Source organism: Scardinius erythrophthalmus (assembly GCF_964197995.2).
Source record: "Scardinius erythrophthalmus genome assembly, chromosome: 19".
Taxonomy (NCBI): domain Eukaryota; kingdom Metazoa; phylum Chordata; class Actinopteri; order Cypriniformes; family Leuciscidae; genus Scardinius; species Scardinius erythrophthalmus.
Window position 1 is genome coordinate 17174074 of NC_138239.1, and position 26751 is coordinate 17200824.

Genomic DNA, 26751 nt, shown 5'->3' on the forward strand with positions numbered 1-26751 from the left:
CAATAAATAAACTTTAATTCTGTACATAAAGTATATACAGAAATATTATGACGATGCAATCAGTCATTTAACTCAAAATAAAAGAATATCAAAAGACCAGACAAGTTGAGTTAACTTTTTTGTTTGAAAAATGTATATATCAGCTCTGTGAAACATCTTAGTAAGAGACAGAGATTATGGATCATTTGAATTAAATGTAATGTCTATACTTCCATGACAAGACTAAAAAAAACCAACAACGTTCATTTAAAAAGGTTTACTATAATCATCTTCTTCAGTCATACCTGCTGTGATGTGCAGCAAATACATATTTCTGCTTCATTTAGCTCTTAATATTCAAAATTTGAACATTACAAATGTTATTTTCCTATAATGCCTTGTGTTTACTTATTGATAAAAGATAATCAGTGTGACATGTAGGCTAGCACATATCAAATGTTTGAGAAATCGAGACAGCTGAACACATAGGGCATTAAAAACATGTCAAGATTTGTCCACATGGTTTTATCACAGTCCAGAGGGTGCGTTTGAGCAAAGAATATGTTATTTCTGCTTTGTATTAGAAGTAACATCTAAACACACTCATGATCCTGACACAGCTGAGCTCTGCTCCTTCCTGCTCTGTTCTCAGAAGCATGAGTGGAAAATAACATTTTGGAAGTTAAATAATTTAACTTAAGTTAAGCTAATTAAGTTAAATAAAAATAAATAGTCAAATTCTGAAGTGTTAATGATAGCAAAAAAAAAAAACAGCTGAAAAAAAGAACATTTATATAGAATCAGACATGTATTTGATTTTATGGAAATATTTGAAGCATTAAATATGTTGCTTTAACAATTACAGTATTTCAAAACAGTGTGAAGTGAGTTTTAATGCTATAGTGAATAGCTGATCGTTAAAACTGCTGCAGTTAATGACGCCTTACACTAACATTCAATAAATGAAATACAGAAAACACAATTCTCTCAGATGAGAAAAAATATGACTTACATTCATTAGTTAATGAAACACACATACAATGGGCCCCAAAAAGTATTTGGACATTTAAGCTAAACTTGAAGTATGCATATCATTGCATTAGATATCAAAATATCAAACCAAGTGGCGTTTAATGAAATATAGGTTCAAGTTTGAAATGATATAATACATATACTTTCTAGTAGTCAACAACCTTGACACTATTTGGTTAAAAGTCATAGGAAAAAAATGGCTTAGAAAAGTGAAATTTGTTCAGAGAAAAGCTTGGCATCATTTGTTTGCGGTTGGTTTTGTTAGTTAATGGAATGCATTTTTAGGTGTCCAAATACTCTTTGGAGTCGGTGTACATTCTTCCTTTGTCACTGAGGAAGACAGGGGTTAGAAGAGGGCTGTTGTGATCCCTCCTGAGAGCCCTGCAGTGTCTGCTCGAGTCGTCGCCCTGGAAAGTCTTTTTCTTTAACCAAATAATTTCTTTTCTCTGTTCTTTCATTTCATATATTCTCCAGGACGTCACAGGGCACAAATCCTCTCTTTTTTCCACTGGCTACTCTGATGAAGCCATTGTGTTCATCCTCACTGCTGACACAAATCTGAAAGTGCAGCATTATTAAGCTGTTTGTGGCGGGAAGCCAAGTTAGAAATCATTAAACTACAGCAATTGCTTAAATGTACTCACTTGTCCCTCTTTCAGGGTGATCTGCCCTTGTTCCTTACAGCCAATAAAGGTTCGGTGACATCTGAACACCCTGTCGCCTGCCCTCACCTGATGTGCAAAGGATGCTGGGAAAAAACCTATTCTATCTTCAATCACACCCTGGAATTAGAAGTAAGATACACAAGAACAAAAATTTGAACTCACAAAAATGTATGTTAAAATATGCTATTGATTAAAGTAATAATTTTGACAAAAAAACTTGAAAGCTTTTTTTCTCATCAATTTGTAATTGCATGGGTTATTTTCTCCTGTTTGACTAATCACTAAGATTTTCTGTGTATTCAATTTCAAAATACTTCAAAGGAACCAACCAAATATCATGTTGGCCATGTATTGGTAGTGACCTGCATTACAAATAGCACTATACTTCACTTTAATTGCACTTTTTGTAATTTACTTTTTGTGAGCATCTTTTAAATCATCAAGTTGCAGAATGACGCAGAGCGTCGCATAAAAGAGAGGATCAATTTTTAACCATGAAAGTGGAAGTCTGCAAATCTGTCATGAGTTTTACCTTCCACCAGTCATCATTGGAATCATCTGCCAGGATTATTCGATCTCCGGGTCTGCAGGGAGACAGGAACACATTAGGACAAATGAGTACATTACAACCCCTTTCAATAATACGAAATTACTTTTGGAATTAGTTTTGGATTGAAAGCTTTGATGAGACAACATTTTTTGCGATGGCCTCATTCTATTACATGAGGCCAGAATGAAACTGCACATGCAAAGAGATCTAAAGTCAACAGTCATTTGCAGCCTCAGATTTCTGGAGAGGTTCTGAGAATCAGACCTGAACCAAAGGATATGAAATAGCTACTGTGTGAACGATTGTAAAGAGAAATGTGTGCATTCAGAATCAGTCTGAGCAGGGAAAATAACACAGAGGTCACAATCAAAGTACCAAACCAAGCTGTTCAAACTCTGTCAATTTAACATCTATTTATGGTAATGGACTTTTAATGTTTATACAGTTTTTATGTTTATAGCGCTCTATGGACAGGAGTATAGCACACATGTAGAGTAAAACTCGTATAGATCACTTCAATGATATTTTACGATGATTTGAGCTCTTGAAAGCTTAATTCCCCATTACTTTTTAAATTGGTGGTGATGAGCTGCATTACAAATAGTACTATGGCACTATTCAACCTGTTATTTTATTGCAAGGAAGAGTTGCACTGATAAAATGCCATTGACCTTCATTCATTAATTTATTATCTATTATTTATAATTTATTATCAAAAACAGAAACCCTGTGCAGTTGCCCATATTCTGAAGTAATTTTGCATGCTCAAAGTCCAGTGTGACCGCACCTTAGTTACAAGGTCAGCATCTTTTTTGAACAAATCTTTATTTAACAAATTTTTGTTACTGTTTGTGTTTTGGACCATGTATGTCCTTAATAAAGTTTGATGATGATGAATGGAAACAACATAAAATCTTGGACCACGTGTGTCCTTAATAAAGTTTGATGATGATGAATGGAGACAACATAAAATCAGTCAAGGCAGAAAACTAAAAACTTTTTTCCCCATCAAAACTCATGTTTATTCAAGAGTATGCTTGTCAATGTAGATAAGCATACGGTGTGCGTTCTGCATACAAAGAAACCCTGAGCTAATCGTTATCACCAGGAAGTTGTCCAGCAGATAGCCAACAGCCTTCCTGTGACAACCGATTGCATATCCTGTTGAGGATATACTGGGCGGTAATAGAGAGAGAGAGAGAGAGAGATCACAAATGATCACATGATACTGGAGTGAAGACTCAAATCAGCTGTGACACTGAATAACTCAGCACATTTCTAGTGTGTGTGTGTGTCTTGAGAGGGAAAAGGAAGTTTATTATAGATGTTAGTAGAATACTACCATCTGCTGTTGATACCACAAAATAAATATAGGAAAGGAATAGAACAGCAGCTCTTGCCTCCTTTGAAATCTAAAAAATGCTTTCTTCTCACCTCATTTCCAGGTCTTGGTTGTCTTGTTGGGTGAATCCGAACAAAGCCACGTAAGTATTGAGCTGCAGGGGGTCCCTCTTAAGCTCTCTGTTTGACTACAGTTTAAACATACAGGGACATAAACAGAAAGATTCAATTACATCACAAAACAACAGACATTATACTAAAAATGTGTATAGGGGAAAAAATTACATTAAACTTTTAATGTTAGTTGTTCATGCTTAATGTTTTAGAGTTAAATTCCTAGTTTATAGAATCATTCCTGAATTTATTAAATATTTCAGATTGTATTTATGTAATGCAATGAAAGGAAAATATTAATAATAAAACATTATTGCCAGAAGCATGAGTTAAATAAAGACAGATTCCAGAATGCAATCATTACTGGGCTGCAGACATTGGCTAAGGTGGATGCGTTTCTTAAATTTGGAATTTTTCCACAAGCTCCTGGGAAATTTTTAAGTATGAGTGCACGCGCACACACACACACACACACACACACACACACACACACACACACACACACACGCACGTGAATGAAGTGCAGCTAGCTGCCTCATATTAACGTCAGAAAGAATTGACAAACCAATTAAAATTCTGACAAAGCTACATTGCAAAAAATATTTTCGTCTGCCCTAAAATATCAAGACCTCTGTGCTACACAGCAGAAAAAAAGGTTATTTTTTAGAAAGTAACAAACAGGGGAGAAACAGGGCTAGTTGTCAAAATGGTTAAAGCTCAGTAGCTGTTAAGTTTTGAGTCAAAAGTCCAATTGCACAAATGTGCATTTTCTCTAACAGTACTCCAGACTTCAGTGTCACATGATCCTTTAGAAAACATTCTAATATGCGAATTTGGTGCTAAATATTAGCATGAATGCTGAAAACGGTTGCACTGCTTAACATTTTTGTGAAAACTGATTTTTTTGATGAATAGAAATTTCAAATGAACAGCATTTATTTGAAATACAATTTTTTTGTAACAATGAAAAGTCTTTACTGTTACTTTTAAGCATCCTTGGTAAATAAAAAAACCTTGCTGACCCCAACCTTTCTAACAGTAGTGCAACTCATATTTATTTTACTGTTTAATTTTCCTTATGACAACTCAATGAACTATATGGTATGTGCCTACATTGACTGACCCATAGACACTTGACAACCATAAATGGCATAAACAATCTAAAAAAAGATTATACAAAGTGTGTAAAAGAGATTTTGTGATGCTTACAGATGATTCTTCTGATTTCCTTTCAGCAATATGAAAATGTTCTGTTCCATTCTCCAAGGGTGTAAAAACTAAAACACACAGTACAGTAAAAATCTGTGAGTAAAGACTGTAATTCAAGTTTAGATCTGTTGATAATGAGCAACTCATTGTAGAACAAACCTTGCTTGTTTTCTTATTATTGCATGATGTTAAATTAATGATGCTGTTGTAGTGGGTATAAATAATCATAGTTTCTCGGTCATGCTGGCACCAGAGAAAAAATATCTGTCTCTCTTCCCAGAGCAAGCACAGTCGTGGGCACATGAATTCACTGAAGCTGGGGGTCAGTCTGTGATGAACAGAAGACTTTTTTGATACTATATCACAGTCTGTCCAAACAACAGTGTGCCATTTAGGTAATGTCTCTGATCAGAAGCTGGCAGTTTGGAGTTAAACCGAGGATTGTGGGATGGATGAGCAGTTTCTGCTCGGTCAGTTTTATCATAGGGTGATTTAAGGCAGAATTTGACAATAAATAATGCTTATAAATGAATAACAAATAATGTATTTGATAAGAAAATTGTAAAATTTAAAAACTTTTAAATAAAAAAAATGTATCTTAAAAAAAATACATTTGTAGTTGGATTTATTCTTATTTAAGAAAGCTCAAATTTTCCGGAAATAACGTTTTTTAACATGTTCTCACCATTGTCACTGGGTTTCCTGGTGAGTTGAGCACGACTGCAGTGGGCCGCCTTTTCCTCTGGTACCTGAGCCACGTCACTGGTCTGAACAAACGAGTAAACACACATGAATTCTCTTAAATACACATATATGAACACAATGTGTCTTAACAAATGTCTTTGTCTGTTATGTATTTTAGACGTAAAATGTTTAATGTTAACATTACTATTCAGAGATTTATTAAATACCATATAAATTATGCTTTTATCTTTTATTTGCAAATAATTTCATGGTTGATTTATTTCACCCTGGCTTCATCCTGTTGTTTCTTCTGTCTATTCTCTCTCTTTCATCTCATTCGCTCCCTTTTTGGTCATATTTGCTTTAGAGAGGCATTATCTGAAGCTGACCATCACTTCCTTCCAGGGTGTGTGTGTCTGTGTTTGTTTCAAGCAGTAAAACATTACATCTGGGACGCTTGGATTCCCTTACAACCATAGTAACTTCACATTAGATGGTTTAAACATTCACATGAACACACAGATTTGAAAACCTGAGTACAAAAAAACATAAATGTAATAAAGTAATAAAATTTAGTACATATGACAGGGACCAAATATGTTGCTATAAATGACATAATGATAACAATATTCTTGTTTTATAACAGCGGTTTACAGAAACAGATCCCTGTGATAATGTCTTAAAGGGATAGTTCACTCAAAAATGAAAATTATGTCATCAGTTACTCACCCTCATGTCGTTGCAAACCCCTAAGACTTTCATTCATCTTTGGAACACAAATGAAGATCTTTTGATGAAATTTGAGGGCTTTCTTTCCCTCCATTGGCAGCTATGCAACTGACACTTTCACGCTTCAAAAAGTTCACAAAGAGATTGTAAAACGAATCCATATGAATTGAGCGGTTTAGTCCAAATTTTCTGAAGAGACGGAAGCTTGCTGAAGCTCAAACATGCTGCGTAACACGAGAATGAACCTCATTGGTTCTTCTGTTTACCACAACTGATGTGTGAGTTGATGAATGTTTATATGTGAATAAAAGCCAAAATTCAATCTGTTCATCATTTAAAGTGATCGTGTGTCTTCAGAAATTTTCGACTAAACCGCTCGATTCATATGAATTACTTTTACAATCTCTTTATGAACTTTTTGAAACGTCAAAGTGGTAGTTGCGTAGCTGTCAATGAAAGCTGTCAAAGCTGACAGAAAGCTCTCAGATTTCATCAAAACAATCTTCATTTGTGTTCCGAAAATGAACGAAAGTCTTACGGATTTGGAACGACATGAGGATGAGTAACTAGTGACAGAATTTTCATTTTTGGGTGAACTAGCCCTTTAAATAGAAGAATAAAGAAGCACTTTTTATATAGAGAGGAAATAATAATTGTGAATTAAGACTTGAGCAAAGAGAAGCTTAAAGAGATTAAATTTAATTGTCTTGAGTGTTTCATTGAATTAATCATAATAATCATCACCATTTTTTTACCACAAGAGTTTCACTTCACAGCCAAGCAAATGCACATTAAAATGTGTTATCAATCTTTTTAAAAGCCTAAACTGAAGCAGATTGTCTGCCGGTAAATGATGGATGCGTGTTTACTATTATCATCTTAACCCAAACACCAGTCTCTCTCTCTCTCTCTCACACACACACACACACACACACACACACACACACACACACACACACACACACACACACACACACACACGCACACACACACACCTATTATTATAAATTACATTTTCTAGCCTTTTCCGCATTTTTACATTTTTAATAAAAAAATATTTGAGTATCTCATAATATTTGAATAGAGGACATTGGCACACCTTAAGAATAATGTGCTTTTCACTACTCTAATAGTGTATGATTGACGAAAAAATATACCAGTATATGTTTTAATTGAACATTGATTTGTGTGAAAAATAAATCATAAAAGTGGGTTGATTTGTTTAAAAATCTTACAAATGTATGAGGTGGCAAGGTGGGCCTTTTACCCCACATACAAAAACTTTAGCTAAAGTAATATGTTTTGATAATATCCAATTTTGATGAATCATTTTTTTTTTTGTTCAATAAATATACTGTTATTAAAATAAGTTCATTAGAAAAAACACAGGAACAAAGTTATTTGAAAAAGTAGCATTGTCAGAGGCGCCATAATAATTTCACATATCTTTACAGTAGTAACAATATATATGATATTTTATTTTATGATACGATTAATGGCATATTTTTTAATATGATGGTTTCATTATAAATATGGTGATTATCTCTATGGTGGACATCCAACTTAATATATGATATTTACCTTTTGAATCTAACCGTCATGTCAACAAAAGGATAAGCCAGGCAGCTATTTATTATCAAATTAATTATTGTGCTTTTAGCCCCAACAACAGGGGCGCCTTTTACCCCAAATACCATACTTTTACATATTCTTTCATTATAGAAAAAATGTTGCTTTAATTACCTTAAACAAAACTGAAAAACATTAAGAAGACCTTTGTCTCAAAATATAGTACATTTTAATCGATTATCATTTGCTACATAAATCTACATTTAAAAAAAAAAACATGAAATATTAGAGCAAATTAGCACAGAATCAACTTTGTGTCGCTGTCCGGGATTACGTCAAGGATCAGCCAAATTTCCATGTGCATCATCAAAAGCGGTTATTAAGAAAATTGCTGAGGTTAATTTTTGTGCCATCTAGTGATTTGAAGGCGAATAAAGTAAAATGCGCCTTTAGCCTTGTTGTACCCTATCAGTTGAATCGGTATACTGCCTCGCACAAACTTAGGGTGTACTCACACTAGGCACAGTTGCCTTGTACAGTGCCCTGGCACGATTGCCCTATAAAAGTGTACTATCCAAACAGTAAAAGAAGATGTTTTCTGTCGTAATGATGACAGTAGCGCACACAAGAGTAGTAGCTACTCCGTGCTCTATCAACGGTTAGTGATCATACTATAGTGTACCGCGAACCGCGTCCGGGCACACTAGCGGTCACACGTGCTCAGGCACAGTTCAGATCGACTAGTGTGAATGCACCCTTTGGGGCCTCAAAATGTAGGTCAAACCATTACACACAAACACACACACACATCCATGTATCCATTCTAACTATCAGAGACCCATCAGACTGGATTTTCCCACTCTGTAATATCTTTTCCAAATTCGGTATTAAATTCCACTGTTACGCTGATGATACACAGCTTTATATATCTACAAACCCTGATTCCATTCTCCCTCCTGCCTGTCTTACCAACTGCCTTCACGAAATAAAAGTCTGGTTTTCTGCCAACTTCCTCAAACTTAATGGCAGTAAGACTGAAGTACTCCTTATTGGCACTAATTCTACTCTCTCTAGTTCCTGCAGTTTTTCTTTATCTATTGACGGTTCTTCCGTTTCTCCTTCCCGCCAGGTTACGAACTTGGGAGTCATCTTTGACAGCACCCTTTCATTTGAAGCTCACATTAATAACATAACCAGGTCTTGTTATTTTCATCTCCGCAATATTGCTCGCCTCCGTCCATTTCTCACTCCGCGTAGTTCCGCTATTCTTGTTCATTCGCTTGTCACCTCCCGCATTGATTACTGTAATTCTCTTTTATCTGGTTTACCACACAAATCTCTTCAAAGACTCCAGCTGATTCAGAAATCTGCAGCTCGTATCATAACCCGAATTCCAGCTATTCAACATATTACCCCATCTCTCCAACAACTACATTTGCTCCCTATCAAATTCCGGATTGAATTTAAAATTCTCCTCCTCACTTACAAATCTCTTCATAACCTCGCTCCACCTTACCATTCAGATCTCGTACAGCCCTACACCCCTTCTTGAACTCATTGGGTCTCCTCCACACACCTTCTGCTCGCCCAACCACCATGGACCATAGGGCCCTTAGTCATGCTTCTCCTGGTCTTTGGAATTCTTTCCCAGTCAGCATCCGTAATTCAGACTCGTTAGCTCAATTTGAACTTAAAACTCATCTATTCAGAATTGCTTATCTTTCATGATTACTTTGTGCACTCCAATCTAGTACTTTTTTATTGCCATTGTTATTTACTGTTATTTTCTATTTTAATATTGTTATTGCTGCTTCTTGTTGTATGGTGACACTGAGTGGTTTGAAAGGCGCCTTAAATAAAATGCATTATTATTATTGTTTTTTTTTTAATCTAACTTCCAAAACAAAACAAAATTGAATATTTGAAAATTCAGTTGATTTAATTTTGTAGGTAAAAAAAAAATGGTTTACAGTAATGTTTTTTTAAATATATTTTAAACATTTCAATTAAAAACACTAATTACAATCATGTATTTTTAAAAGGTATGAGAAAAAAGGGATACAACTAAACAAGTGTTTCTTACAGAGTTTCTCTGCGGTGACTCCGATCCACTGGTCCGCTTGTTCTTTTGTGCCAGAGAGGTTCCAAACCTCAGAGTCTCATACACCGGGTCAACTCTACTGCAACAGGCTAGGACAAAACAAAACATACGTCAAAATGCTACAAAATGTCAGTGAACAGGATGTTCAAGCTGGTGATGCTATGCCATATTATGCAAAAGTAAAAAATAAAATAAATGAAATTCTGCATATTGCTCACCAATAGGCATAACCTCCCTAATGCAGCCAAACTGTTCCTGAATCAGCAGAGGGGAGCTAGAATATCTCCGAAAACCTTTGGGCTGCAATCAAACAAACAGGATCAGTGGATTTTATTATTTCATTAATTAACTTTTTATACCCAGAATTGGTTTTCATGGGCACCTTGATAAGGATATGTAAAAACAAAACAAATAAAATGTATAATATGCATTACTTTTCATCAATCAAACTGAAAAATATTGAGATATAATTTAAACTATATATTTCTCAATCCTATGCTCTAGTATACACAGATAAATGTCCCTAGTTTTCTCACACAAAGTGCCCTCTTTATAGCTGCTGCATTACAGTGTACTGTACATTTGCTTCATGTCTGAAGCAAATGACTTAAAAGGTTAACTCTTTAATTATTAATCCAGTATCAGTCTGATAGCATTCGTCTTCTTTTTCACGCACACTGTAGCCTATAAATGACTGTTATCGAGGCAAATTAATTTGATTAAAGCTTTTTAAATGTATTTGAATGATCTTATGCCTTTAAGATAGCCTAGATTTACACCGAGATTCAGTGATTTAAATCAACAAAGAACAAGCTCCTACAGCATTATATCACACACATACACATACCCCAAGAAAGATACCTCACTATGCCCTTATTAGTATTTGTTGTGTTTAGTCCAGGCAGAGTGTCTACCTACGCAATCAGCATCACAAATCTGCTTTGAAGACTTCTTCGTTAGCCATGACTGGGGTCGGGGACTAATTTAAGTACCACTCGAACCCAGCGAGAAGCTCTCCAGTGTTGCTACATCACATTTCCCCAAGAGCTCACTAGGGGAATCGTGTAAAGAGACATGTTCAGTGCTGAAGTAGATGCTAATAAATGCATTCAACAAAAGTGCACCATGTCTGAGAGTGCCCTAAAATACAGAATTGACTCAACCGAACAAAACGTCCATATGATTAAATTGAACAACAATAGCTACACCACTTGTACATAATGGGAGTTTTAATGGTTGACTAACAATCAGGACTGGTAGTAAAGCACTCTATTGAAAAGCACTCGTAACTCAAACGTTCTCACTGATCAGACAAGCCAAGAGAAATAAACAGAGTTTTAAAATAGCAACTTGTCCACTTTAGAGCAAAAGTGGAATTAGAGCCGAATCCTGTGGGGAGTTGTTCTCTTTTTAATCCTGACCCCCCACAGCTATATTTTCCATCTGTGAGAGCCCACTACATCATCAGGAGACTCAAACCTGCCAAACCGTCTGAAGCACAAGCACAGCATTTTTTCCACTTCCTGTGTTGATGATCTAATAGTAGAGATCTAGAATCAAAAGTGCTTGGTTCTAAGAATAAAAAACATTGGTCAAAGGCGATTCTACCCAAAGTTCTTTTGTTTTCTTTTCAACAGTTGCTTCTGCAGTGCTTTATGGTGAACTGTAACCGGGTTAATTGTCATTCATCCTAACAAATGTGAAATTACTTACTAATCAGATAATACTGTAATAATATTTTACAATATTAATGATTTACTGCATTTTTTATTAAATGAATGCTGCCTTGAGCATAAGTGCCTTCTATCAAAAATATATTTGGGATTAGTAAGATTTTTTTGAACGGCATTTTGTGTATTCAAAATTAAAAATTCTACATATATAATAATATATCTTGATCTCAGAATTAATATAATCTGTTATTTGACAGATTGTATCCCAGAAGTATACAAAAAATATCTACAATAGTAATAGATAATAGTTTTTTTGAGAAAGCTGTGAACTTGTTCTCATGGTCAGTCACTCATTCTCTGAGAAACCTGACTCACTCTGGCATCGCAGTGAAACCATGGGAAAACCGATGGAAATTTTAGCACTTTTTTCCTTCTTGCCATTTTTTTCCTGTGTGTGGGGGGCGTGTGAATTTCCCATAAGAGTCGTGACTTGTGGGTCCCCCGAGTAAAGCACAGAGGTGTTTACATGATAGATGCATCTTGATATTCTGTATCAACTATCCCATCCTTCCTTTCCCTCACTTTCTCTAGTACACACCAGAGAATCATTAACATTCATAATCACTCAGCAATTCACAGAAGGAAAAGACTGATGAATCACACCTCCAAATCACCAAAAATAACACTCTCAAGAGTAACGTATCTTAACACTCAAACACAAATCTTCACCTACTGCCAGAAAGTAACAACAGGAAAGTGGTATTACAAATTATAAGTATGAAGCTGGTTTCAGCACCTTTTTGTACGGCAAACAAACATTGGCCAACCTGAGCAACACATGAACATGAACACTGAATACTTGTTTAGTTCCACATTTAATTTCCAAGATGTCGACAAATACTCGATTCACAAAGTAAAAAATATCTCACCAATTTCCCCATGCATCTCTGCTGTCCAACTCCATCCAGGCACTTGTGGTGGATGCCCATCTTGCAGGCTTTGCACCGGAGCCCCAGCTTAGCATTGGTGCCTAGCAAGTTGAGGTCATATTGAGTTAATATCAGGTTTACAAGTCAAACATATTGAACATGTATTGAAAAAATTTGTAAAAAAAAAAACAATGTTATATTACTGCAAAACAAAAAGTGATCAATAAATACAGGTCAGAGTAAGAAATTCCCACATGTGCAGTTTTGCTGCGAAATTCGATAATCAAGACTAACAGTTTGTTCTTTTCCATCCACTATTAATTCTTAATTAACAATTAAATATTTAATTCTAAAAAATAAATGTTTGTATATTCTTATTAAAGGGTTTAAGGGGTGCAATTCTGCAAGTGTTCAGGTTGATGGTCATCATTCTACATTTCTTTTGACTAAAAAGAACATCCCTTATAAGCCGATCATCAAATTATGGTTTCACAGTCCCAAAAACACTTGCAGAATCCAAACTTATTAGTAGTACTGGAAAATGCAGGTTGCTAAGCTTAACAGAGACAGCAGAAGACAAACAATAGACAAGCGTAAAGTTTCAGAACGCATGTACAAGAAGCTATCTAATAAAACAGCACTCTTCTTATCTAACAGGAATCCTTAATCCTGCTCTTATTTGCTCAGTTTCAGCATTTGATATCACCACACCTGCTGTGCAGGACATGTATTTAGAGACATGGTTTTATTGATTCAGACATTTTATGGATGGACTTAGAGGAAGGATGAAGAAGGAAGAAGCAGCTATGCATGTGTGCTTTGCATGCTATCAAAATTTGTACACAACATTTTTGTTCATTTGAAAGCAGGGAATGTAAATCTACTCAAAAGTCATTATGTGTAAGCAGTGAAACTCTGAAGCTGCATACAAAATGTAAACAAAATGATAAATAAATTCACCAAGGGACAGCATGTTACAACATCCATTCTCTGCTTTTTCCAGTAACAACACTCTTGTGCCATAAAATAATAATCAAATCCTTTAATCCATGCTGAATGTTTTATTACCCAAAGAAAATCAGCTTGTTCCCAATACAAATTATGAATCACTTTAATGCATGCTTATTTGATGATCTTTAGGTAATGAAGAATTAATAAGGCCTAATTGCTTACAGAAATTAAAAAAAGTGCAATAAAATATTTTATTGTGGTGAGACAATGAATACTAATTACTGAAAAAAAAGTGTGTTAAAGTTATTAGTCTTTCCAGCTGCTTCCCAAGAGCGAGCTTGAGAATAAAATCACCTATTAGTAAAAATCTATGTCTCTTCCAGTTGTATACTATATCTCAGCAGCACACACAATAGCTGTCTTCATTAACTTTAAAAGTACATACACTAGATAACTTTTAGCGGTTAATGAACAAAACTGCATGCGTCTTGCGGAAAAACATCGTAGCTGGAACTACGTCTCTCAGTATATGTTTATGACAAGTTATTCTTGTTATATATGTAAGGGATAATGTAGAGCGTGGTGGTTGTTATAGCGAATACAACCCCGACAGGCTGATCGGGACCCCGAAGCGAAGCGAATCAGCCTGAAGGGGTTGTATTCGCTATAACAACCGCCTCGCTCTACATTATCCTGCTTATTACATGGCTACCCACCAAATAAATCAATAATTTGACACAAAATATTTATTTAAAAAGGAGTTTATTGATTAAAAACGATTGTATTGCTTCCGCTAAAGAAAATAGTCCGTTCCGTCTCTATGGTTAGAATCCTGCGTCCATAGCAACGCTCTGTTTTTCATGGCAACGGTGTGTTATACTTCGCAGCGGTCTGTTATCAAGAAATAACAGACTGCATTCTACATTAGAATTCAACCAAGCCATGTAATAAGTAAGGGATAATGTATAGTGAGCCGGTTGTTATAGTGAATAACAACCCCGACAGGCTGAACGGGATCCCGACGCGAAGCGGAGGGATCTTGAATCAGCCTGAAGGGGTTGTTATTCACTATAACAACCGGCTCACTATACATTATCCCGCTTATTACATGGCTACCTACAAAATAAATAAATAATTTGCCGCGAATTATTGATTTAAAAAGGGGTTATTGATTTAAAAACGATTGTATTGCTTCCGCTAAAGAAAATAGTCCGTTCCTCATCCATAGCAACGCGCTGTTTTTCATGGCAACGGTCTGTTATACTTCGCAGCGGTCTGTTATAAAGAAATAACAGACCGCATTCTATATTGGAATTCAGCCAAGCCATGTAATAAATATATATAACAGCATGCATAGCAAAGCTCTGGAAAATAACAGCACACACAGAATAACTTAATCTTTATTCTTTTGGCAGTAACAAGAAATAACATTCAAAAACAAACCCCTCAATCCCCCGGAACTTGATATTGACCGCTCTAGTGAAAAATTCTATTAAGCATTGAGGAGCTACTTCATCATATGCATTTCCTGAGAGTGCTGAACAAGTCATTATGAGTGCAGAAGCAGGGAGAGGGTGGGGGAGGGTGAAGGGGGTTATCTTATTTTGATTCGGTTTCTAAAGAGTTCAATTCATCATCAAACAGAACAGACTTACCGAACACCTTGCCTGCTCCCCCTTGGCAAGCTAAAAAAAAAAATTACAGGAGAGAATCCCTCTTTCATTACAATTATTCCATGTATCATAAAAAAATTAATTGTGGTCATATAAGCCAACATGACATTATTTACAGCTCATTCGAGGTTCGCATATGTTGATTTTTAAAACAAAACAAGTAATAAAAACTCAGTGAGTGTTTTAGCGCAATTTTCTCACGTCATGGGATCACAACACTAAGAGATAGTAAATCTTTTCCTGGATTTTTTTTGTGCGTTCCCGAGATTAGACCTTCTTTAACATAATGCCGAAAACCCGAAGTCTCTAGGTGGTCTGGTTGAGGAGTAGATAGAAGTGCAAGATTGGTGCGCACAGACAGAACAGAAATCATGAGTTAACAATCGCAATTTTGTCCGGTGGAAAATTGCGCTAAAAAGTCTCTCTGAACGACGCAATGTAATAGCCTTAAAGCACTAGTTCACCAAAAAATGAAAATCCTGTCATCATTTACTCACCCTCACGTCGTTTCAACCCTGTATGACTTTCTTTCCTCTGTGGAACAGAAGAGGAGAATTTTTTTTTTTTTGTCCATACAATGAAAGTTAATGGGGTCCAAAAGAATATTTGACCACAATTACTTTTATTGTATTGGGGCACTGAAACATCTTTTGTGTTTGACAGAAAACATGTTTGAAAAAAATGAATAAATGATGACAATTCTCATTTTTTTAGCTGACCTATTCATTTAACTACACAAGATCAAAGAGTAGAAAAGAATATATTTTCTCATTTTGAGTGGCTTTAAGATTTAAAACGACAACTGAAAATTTTGTTATAAAAAAAAATGAATGTGAAATGATTAATAGGGTGAAAACATCAGGTCCCGCTGTTGTGAGAATGACTCTGTCACAAGGCTCATTTGCCCCTGTCTGCTACAACAAACTGCTTCCAGCTATCCATCGATTAATCAAACATCACATGCTCGGTCCAGACTCTCTCATGCATCCCTGAGCTGATCTTCAGCGTCAGAAAAAAATCTTTAATGCATCTTTAATGTGTTTAATGGTTGGGTATTTATGTGTTGAGTATTTTTTTCTGGGGTCGAGAGATGAAACTGGGCAGAACAATTATCATGAAATTCTTCATAATGTCAATGACCTAGAAACACTTTTTAAAGTGAGATCTAGTTCAGGCCAGGCTTCGATAAAATGCCTGAAAGAGATATTCGAATGTTTTTTCGAAGTCGTTAAATGTTTGTTCTTTATTTTAGGACTTGAAAATGATTTCAATTCAACAGCACTTGCAAAAGCTGCATGAGATGTTATGTGGACTTAATTTCAATGTTGTTAATGTCATCAGTTGCCCAATGGAATGGGAATCCACCCACACAGACAGCCAACCATATTCCCAATATGCTAAGCCTCCTTTTATACTTTGATATACAGCATGGTTTCTGTGTCTTCAGAAATAGATGCCTCTGCTCCATCCAAACATGAGAGAACATCACCATGAAAAACGTGTTGCTCTCCGATCCAGAAACTGCTTTGTAAATTGCTGACTGACATTTTGCAATAAACTCAATATCTAGAATTATTAACACAGAACACACTTGTTAAAATCTTGTTCTGAAAGAAATATGCAATCAGTTTATGGTCAGTAAATATCTTTACAGCTGCACAGCTGGCCATTAAAGCATTTCTTTACCCACAGAGCTGAGTGGGTGTTTAGTGGGTGTTTCTTCCATTTTGGCCTTTAAGAAAAGACACACTTTGCACAGCCACACTACTTAATATGTCTACTAACAATGTCCAACAGTGAAAATATATGCAACCAGAATGTCATTTATTTTTGTAAAATACTTTTTTGAATAATTGACCAAAATTACAGCTTAATTGGAAATGATCCCCAATTAAATGAAACTAAATGAATCCCCTAACTAAAAAGGGGCAAAATTGTTGGTTGTGGTGTGATTTAAAAAAAAAAAAAAATGTATAGGCTATAAACAATTTTCACTAAATAAATATTGAAATGGTTTATGTTTATTTCACTGTTAAACTAAATAATTCATATTTTATGATGGATTTTCATAGTTTAAAAAGTCTGGGTCTGATGATGATGGCAATAACTAAAAACTGTGTCATAAATGTGGCCAAAGTTAATCACACACACACGCACGCACGCACGCACGCACGCACGCACGCACGCACGCACGCACGCACGCACGCACACACACACACACACACACACACACACACACACACAAATAAATACTATTTAATCAAGGTGTATTGTTTAACAAGAAAAAATAGGAACTAAAAACAGCTTAACAACAGGTCAGGTCTCTGTATCTCGAGCTCAAATACCCCATTCACCATGCCATTGGCTAACACCAATAACCATGGAAAACTAAGGAATGTGATGCTGAAACCCAATTAATTGCAGTGTCCTGATATCTGATCCAAATGCTGAGATTTGGGTCAGTGACATGTGGGCTCATATTTAATCAACCTGTAGAGATTTGGGTCAAACACAAGTAAACAGGTGTCTACCTGTGGAGATTCAGGTCACACACAGGTATCCTGATACCCAATCCACATGTGGAGATTTCACGGTTAGTTATTTAGTAATGACCCATTAGTCAGAGAAGGAAATTGAAACTTGACACACAAGCAGAAGAACTATACCCGCCTCCACTCGCTATTTTTTTCCAAACAGCTGGTGAGATTTCATCAAATTCACCTTCCTGCATGGCAGTAATCAGAATACTGTGGGATAATGAACCGACAGATCATCCCTCATCTAGTGCTGCGCAAGCTCAGGTTTCTCTACATTTACTACAAAGATTTAAAATGCATCATTTGGCCTCATGATGTCCTTTTCATGAGGATGTGCCAGGACCGGATTTGGAGCCCTGCCCTCATTAGTCTGCTCTTCTGAGTGAGTGTTAGTGAGCTAAAGAAGTGATGAGGCCTGACAGATCCATATGCCAGCCACAACCAGACAAGACACACTTGTCCTCTCTCTTTCTCTCTCTCTCTCTCTCTCTCTCTCTCTCTCTCTCTCTCTCTCTCTCTCTCTCACACACTGCACATTCACATACAAAAACTCAAAACACTATTTAATACGTATTCAAATATACAATATATGTATGTGTGTGTGATATACATATTTCAATAAATAAATATATTCCAAAAATGTGTGTATGTGTGTGTTCTGTTCACCCGTTGTGCAGTGGAATAAATAACTATTTCTTTTCAAACAGGTGGACATCTGTCCGCCTCACCACACACACACACACACACACACACACACACACACACACACACACACACACACACACACACACACACACACACACACACACACAAATTGAAAGCTGAGCCACAACCCCTTGTTGTCTTCTATTAGGATAAACCCACAAATACCCTAGTGCAGGCTTAGCTGAGCACATATGCTTTTAAACACCACACACAAGTAGAGATCTTTATCTTAAAACCACACCAATGTTTAAAACTGAATCAACTTAGTTATTTACATGATATAGACAAGCAAATCCAGTTTGGACAGGTGCATAATATGGGGCATGAAACTTTGAACTGGCTGTAAAACACCTCAATGTGACTTAATTTTGTCTTACTGCCCTTACAAAAAATACAATTTGGAAACAAAAAAGTAAAAACACATTGGCTTAATTAGGGAAGAGTTGAGGTTAAAGACCTTATATGAAGGTACTTCTCTGTCCTGTTTTGATTACCGTCTATTAAACCAAGATATTTGGGTGGGACTGGGACTCATCCTTTTTGTTTAAAGCCACAGCCCTGCAGAAACATGTTTTGCAATAATATATTACTTATAAGTTTGGTTTAAATTAATATTTTAATTCATCAAAGATGAATTAAACTGGTCAAAAGTGACAGCAAAGACATTTACACAGTTGTAGTTTAAATTAGTTCAAATAAATACTAGAAAAAAAGTTCAAATAAATACTAAATAAATACAAATAACTTACTATTCCTCAAAGAATCCTGAAAAAAAATATTTTGTTTCCACAAAAAATATTAAGCAGCATAACTGTTTTCAGCATTGATAATAATAATAATAATAAAATAAAAAATTCTTAAGCACCAAATCAGCATATCTGAATGATTTCTGAAGGATGTAATGGCTGCTGAATTTTAAATATATTAACATAGAAAACTGTGTAAAAATATGTCATTGTAACAATATTTCACAATATTACCGTGTTACTGTGTTTTTTTTTAAATAAATGTAGCCTTGGTGAGCATAAGGGACTTTTTTCAAAAGCATTAAAAAAAAAATCTTACTGACCCTAAACCTTTAAGCGGTGCTACAAGATTTGAAGCTTTCAAAAGAGCACTCGCATATGACCTTAAAACTATTAGACAATGACTAATAGACACAAAAATTCAATTTGTATCTCATGGAGTCTTTAACTCATTATGTTGTGCCACTCTATCAATGTTCACTGTTCTCTAAATGGCCAAATCATTGTGTGTTGGCGTCGTCCAAAGTAACAAAACATTAGTGTCTGCCGTCTGGTGGCCAGACAACAGATGGGTAATGCAATATTCTGGATTATGCGTTCAGTCGTCTAATCTAAAATCATTATGTTAGGGATCAAAATATGCTCCTCTTTCTAAACAAGCACAGCTTTGTTTGTGCGTTTCCTGTTTAATGAGAATCTTGAGCCTGTCATCGGTATATAAAGATAAAACACATCCTCTTACCTACAATCATGTGGTTGCAGATGTCACAGAATTGTGGCTTCTTGAAGATGTGCTCTAGAAAGGTGTGTGCATTGGAGTCCGTCTGGCGGGGGGCACGGGATGGAGAACAGATTGTGATGGGTAGGTTGCCCGGGATGACGGTGGGCAGCGGAGGGGGTGGTGGAGAAAGGGACATCGCTGGGGAGGCTGAGACGGACATACCGATGGTGCTCAGATGACCTGTGCTGCTGCTGACATCCGAGAGCAGTTCGGTTTGAAACTTCACATCCTCGATCGGCCGTTGGAAAAAATTATCAGCGCTTTTGCTGCGAAAACTCTTGGTCTTGAAGGACAGTGAACGCTTTAGCTTCTGCAGCTGAAATAAACACAAAACAGAGTAAAAAAAGTTTAGCATCTGATTTAGATAAATGCTCAACTCCATACAGCGTAAACAGCCCCCAAACCATTAAACTCTGTGAGTGGGGAATTTTTGGTGTCAAATGAGGGCATTCTCCCTGAAACAACCTCCAGATGATTATATGATCTCTCCAGACATTATGTGTTAACCCAACCTCAACAAGGCTAAAATTACAGATTATTTATGTTCATGGAACTCTCTGAGCTTAAAGGAAAAAAAGAAAAAAAAGACAAAGTAGAGAAAGATGGGCTGTCATGTCTCTTGGTACGTAACCTCTTTGTGCGGAGCACATTACCCATGATATCGGTCATACCTGACAGCCCTCTAAATTAGCTGACAACACCCACCAGGATTATCTTTGCCTACTAAAAATGTCCTCTAGGACACACCAACCTGCACTACTTCCAAAGTACTGTGCACAGGAACACATTTCAATTCTAAATAAAAATGGTTAGACAAGAGTAGTCAAACATCTTAACAGACTTAACAAAACTTACATATGTTTTAGCTTTACTTTCTATAACTCCTCAAATATTACCAATATATGAACAAAGTGATAAATGGGACACAAATAAACTTATTTCTAAATGTAAGGCTATATCCACATATTTAGGATTGGGGAGACCAGTATAGTAGTTTAAAGTCGGCATAAAATGGAAGGTGCGATAGTCTTCTTGTATATCTGAGTGAAATGGCTTCTGGAATGAGAAAAATGTAGGGAGGGATTTGATTTGATCGTGGAAGTTGAGCGTTGCTAACTATATGGACAAAGATCCTTATGCCAGTTTGCAGTCAGTTGTGGAGGATATTTAGCCCCACACTCCACAGAGAAACACATCATGAAGAGAACAGACAGCATTTCGAGGGGGAGGGGAGGTTAACGTTTTCTAATTAAAGGTTACAAGAGCATATTAATTTAAAAAATATATATATGTACTGATAAATCATTTCTAATAAGCCATGCAACATTTCGTAAGTGTCGTAAATTTTTATTTCATTATGACTAAAAATCTGCCAGTAAAACTGTTAGTGTCTTCAGGACTGTTCCACAGGTGCATGTGTAATAATTGTTAATGTTTCATTGAACAAGCATGAAAAACATGCTTGTTCAATGAAACATTAAGGGTAAAGGAAAGGGTAAACCCTTTCCAATAAAGATCTGTAAAACGTATTTGGATTTTACATAATTATCTTTAAAATACAGTATACTGAAAAAAGACGTTTCTTTTTTTGCTGTATATATACAGTATATATATAAATCACTTTTTTATTTTATTTGCACTAATAGGCTAACTGAAATTATACTGCACATAATTTATAGCTTCAATATGGCTTTACATTCACAAACACACGTTTGCTGGAAAACAATGACATATAATGCAAATTATTATATGACTGGTTTATCATTTTTGTTTTTTAACTGATGCTTTTAAGTCAATTCTGCAATTCCAGAACAGAGAGCAATTCCATCAGAAAGATTTCTTTTTATTTTGCGAGGCATATAAACATTTACAGTACAAGATCAACAGAACTAATGATCAAGCGAGTGATTGTTCTATCTGCTGGCTCAAAGAAAAAAAAGCCCTTTGCCATCAGGCCATCCTTATTGCTGAACCCTAAGTGTGTATGTTTGTTTATATGCATGTACAGTACGTAAATGTGTGTGAGAGAGAGAGATATGGCCCATTTGGACAATCCTCTTACGTTATGTTTCCACCAATCAGAGCTGAGAATCAGTGCTGTGTATTTAGTGAGCTGCATGCCTGTGTATGATGATGATGGTGGCCTATATTGATCTCTAACGCCCAACAGAGAGTGATAGATCGATTAGTCCCGAGCCCCGACTTGCCGCTTCTGTCCATCATCGCTCATAGTTCACTGTCAACTTACAGACAATGTTAATTAAAAGTAGCTTTTCCACCTGAAATCCATGTAAATTGCATCAAATCAATTATAAAAGTGCAAGTGCTGTTGGTAAAACATTTGTTATAAGTACTTCCTGACATTTACAAGGCACTTGCTTTGTGACAGAATAAACTGTAAACAACAGGCTATCAAGAAAACCAAAAATGCCTTAGTTCAAGTTACACTTTGCCTGGCAGTTGCAATAAAATTAATGAAACGGGGGAAAAAAAAAATCAATCATGCCTGAGACTACTGCTGACAGATGTACATGTCTGGGTCTTTATTTCAAGCTTTTGAGGCTAGGTTCCTCACATTAGAAATTAAGCATTATAAATCTCAACAGATGATTACCCCAGTCTTTTGCACTGATTAAAATGGTTAATGAGGGAAATGTAACCTAAAATATGATCATTAGAGCAACCAGATCATTTAAAGAAATTTCAAGTTTTGAAATTAAAATGCAATGAACGTGTCTCTTCCAAAAATAATGGCCAGTACTTCAAGAAAATCACAAAACTTCTACATCTATTAGGAATTAATTCTGCTGCTGTCAGCACCAAATGCTCGTCCTGCTCTACCCTGAAGGACAACTCTGAAAGATGGAGCTGATTAAGGTGGAAGTCAGGTATTTTTTGGAACAAGATTATGGTGTTTTGTTTTTAGGCCTGATTTACTTGTAATACATTTTCATCTTATCAAACACAAATGAAAACAGAGCAATCAGACACAAAGTATAGAACAGAAACACATAGAGATTATAATTCACTTTGGGTTTTAGTCATAAAAGGTGTTCCTGGATCCATTCAAGGTGCCATGTGCTCATGAATATGTTAATAGGGACAGAAATAACCGGATCTTGGTTCAGCAATTCAGATGAAATGCTTGATAGATTAGCAAATAAAAGCCCTGAAACTGAAGAAATGTTATGATTATTATGCCCAAGTTCCTCTCTAGAAGTCATTATTGCTCTATAACTGGGTTCAAACAAGGGATGTAAAACCAGGATGGTCTCACTTCTCACTAAAAGCCTTTTGCTTCTTGGAAATCTGTGAAATGCAACCAGCACTGGAGATTAAGTTATGAATATATGTATTCGTATTGCATTAAAGTCTCCCATTAACCACTAATGAGTCATATTCCTTTAGCAGACTATTACATTCTTAATTTGACATATTCTTCAGTGTATTTTATATGGACAGCCCAAAAGAACTGATATGAAAACTAGCCTTTAGTCATAAATCAAATATAATGTGGTTTCAGATTTTGTCTATTTCAAAAATAATTTTCCTTTTAAAACACTTCAACAGGACTTCAGTAAATAACATCAAATTGTAAGTGCTCAAAGTAACATCACTGTATGTACTACAGGAAATACAAATCCCTCAAGACTCTTCAGTGAAGAAAACATTTAACTCCATAATTCAGTGATTAATGTACAAATTTAAAACATTCACACTCAGACGCTCAAACAGCATTTATGGAGAGAAGGGAAATGACACAAAGTAATCTAAATAATAAATCAGTTTCTGAATAACTATGCATAAATAATTAAAGCACAACTGTGTTTCAGGACTTATCTCTACTGATTCAAAGACAATAAATATGCCAAATTCGCAACTGGCATTGAGCTTTAGAAGCACAGTGACCTGTCCAACATTTCCGGGCTGAATGTAGAACTCAGGGCCACAGATGACCCAGAAAAACATATGAGCTCAAACTAAGGGCCAATGTGACAAAATACCACTTCAAGGTAATACAAAAGCCATATACAGAAAATACAGCCATATCCCCAAATTCCCCTTGAAAAGCTAACTTTAGCTTCTGCATACAAACAATATCATATTACAGATGTTGCCAGAGTATGGGGTTGTTTAATAATTAGAATTATTTTAGAGATGTGCACAGTGTTATTGGTAAACACAAAGCAGCAGATGCTTAATATTAATAATATAAAAAAAATATATCATTTGAATCAAATATTTATTCTTCTTTCATATGATAGGTGAACACCTCACCAAAAACTGACTGTATGAGAGACTGAGGAATGTCGTAACACATGGGCTGCATCCAAAATCACATACTCTCTTGAGTAGGTACACATTTTGAACAAGTAATTACATCATAGCTATATCATGTGTAGTATTGGTGTAATCTGGACGTAATACATTCACCATGCTGTCATTATCAAGTGACCTCCCAGCTAACAGGGAACGTTCCCAGAACATTGACTAACGTTCTCTGAAAGTTCTCTCAAAGTTATGAAAAAACGTTCTTGCAGTAACGTTATTATAACTAAGAAATAACGAAAAAAAACTGGACGCTTTGAACGTTCCTAGAACATTCAGAAATAACGTTTTTATAACTTAATGGGAATGTTATGGAAACGTTCTTAACCTAAAATTGTTAGCTGGGCTACCAGCATCAGTTACTTCGCTTCACTGCCATTCACAAATCCTCTCCTGTGGCCTCATGGGAAAGTGTTCATCATATGCACACTTTTGAATCTCACAGGAAGTAGTAGGTCATGCGGGTACCTTTTGCCTAATCTTTTACTGTGTACTTTTACTGAGTACTGTGAATTCGGACATACTTAATTAGTCACATAGCACAGACTATTTGATGTGCATTTTACATCTGGAAGACGTATTTTTAAGAGTGTTTGCTCATCTGCAATACGTGTATAGGACGTTTCCTGTCAGATGTCAAATAGACGTTTAGAAGATGTCTTTAAGATGTAATGATGTAATGTAATTTAGAATGTATGTTAAACTGACATCTTCTAAACGTCTATTTGACATCTGACAGGAAACGTCCTATAGACGTATTGCAGATGAGCAAACATTCTTAAAAATACGTCTTCCAGATGTAAAATGCACATCAAATAGTCGGTGCTATCAATTTTGTAATTTAACATCCATTAACATGATCACAAATATATTTGTGATCATGTTAATGGATGTTAAATTACAAAATTGTATCATCTGAACATTTGTTAGCCATGCTTTTTAATTAAAATGTAACGTATTTGTTTACCATTTTGAAATAAAATGTTTCAAATAAAACGAGAGCGAGAGAGGTATGGGGGGTGACATCATAATTATCTGAACAATTACATTTAAGTAGCCTACCATAATAAATTAATGCACAAAATTGAATACGTCCATTCTGTGGGTTAACACGCGCCCCAGTAGTGTTACAAGATTAACGACACTCTTTGTATTTGACGCTTATTTACACAATTAACACGAGGATAAGTGGTAGATATATACTTTCATTTGCAGCAGACGAGTGAATGAATATTATTAAGAATACAAAGTTTGACACACATAGCGTCAAAAATAGACAGTAAAAACATGTCACAACACTCCGCGGTCTCTGTAATGACAGTAAAAGTGTGAAAGGACTCGTAAACTGCGCATTACATCTCTGTCGGTTTGCTGTGACTGATGTTGTTATGAGATGTGTGTTTCAAACCTTTGACTCCTGTTGGCTGATGGATGTGGGGGACTTTGGCTCACGGTGCTCCCGTTCGTTCTCCTTGCCCATTGTGTCCTCCTGAATCATGTTCGCTGGCGGAATCATGTTGATAATAACAGTTAAACAGCACCAGTCTGTCGGGTACGTCTGGATGCCAGCGCGCTCTACATGTTGAGTTGAGATGGAAGTTGTGAACTGCCGAATGCGCTGAGAATAAATGTTCTGAATGTAGGCTACAATATCGCACGCGTTTATCGAGTTTCCATCAGTTTGTATAATGCATAGTGGAGACGTGGTCCGCTCGAGATGAACTCACTCACTTCATTAGAGTCAGTGTAGTCCAGGTCCAGATCCAGCAGACTGACTGATCTGGCTGTCAGGCTGTGGATTAGCCAATCAGAACCGACTAAGGGAGGAGTTCAAATCTGATTCATTCCCATCCTTATTTTAGAAGGGATTTTTTTCCCCTAAGTAGACTGGCTGTTGTCACCTCTATTCTTATCTTCACATTCATCCATAAATTTTGAATCTAAAAATAACCGTGTTAACAGTTAGTGTTACTGTTTATTTCTATTTCTGGAATGAATAGGCTACTATCTGTAGGCTACACTTAATGGGTGGTTTGGGGAGGATCTGCCTCCCCAATTAAGGCTTAAGCATTAGAGGAATTAAAACATAAATTTGGGGTGTCAAAAAGGATGTGGCAGCCTATTCTATGTAGGCCTATACAAATAGGAACACTCTACCCAGGGTTTTGAACAACATTTCAGCACGCACAGAAGTTAGATTATAAATTAGTAAATGTGTGGGGTAAAGGCCCATTCACACTAAGAACGATAACTTGGCTATAAAGATGACTATTATCCACACCAACGTATACGAAAAAGCTTACAGCATAAGAACGCGCTACAGTTGTTTGTTGCTTTAAATGTTTAAGCTCTTTAAAGCAGGATGAATTTGCTATAGTCGTGAACAGAATTCGCATTTGCTTAAAGATAACAACAGTAGTTTGCGTTACAACGATAAAAAATTAAAATATTCAT

General features: G+C 35.9%; 1 protein-coding gene across 1 annotated transcript; it reads right to left on the reverse strand.

Annotated features, from left to right (window-relative positions):
- stac (SH3 and cysteine rich domain) lies at positions 1 to 26043 on the reverse strand. The gene is made up of 12 exons (XM_081394109.1): positions 25706 to 26043; positions 19930 to 20284; positions 15182 to 15211; positions 12576 to 12676; positions 10192 to 10273; positions 9956 to 10062; positions 5576 to 5657; positions 4891 to 4958; positions 3661 to 3755; positions 2209 to 2260; positions 1656 to 1793; positions 1 to 1569 (listed from the first exon to the last, which is right to left on the reverse strand). Exons 1-12 carry the CDS (start codon positions 25811 to 25813, stop codon positions 1471 to 1473), a joined length of 1317 nt encoding a protein of 438 aa, XP_081250235.1. The 5' UTR covers positions 25814 to 26043; the 3' UTR covers positions 1 to 1470.
- Between the last annotated feature and the right edge of the window lie 708 nt (positions 26044 to 26751).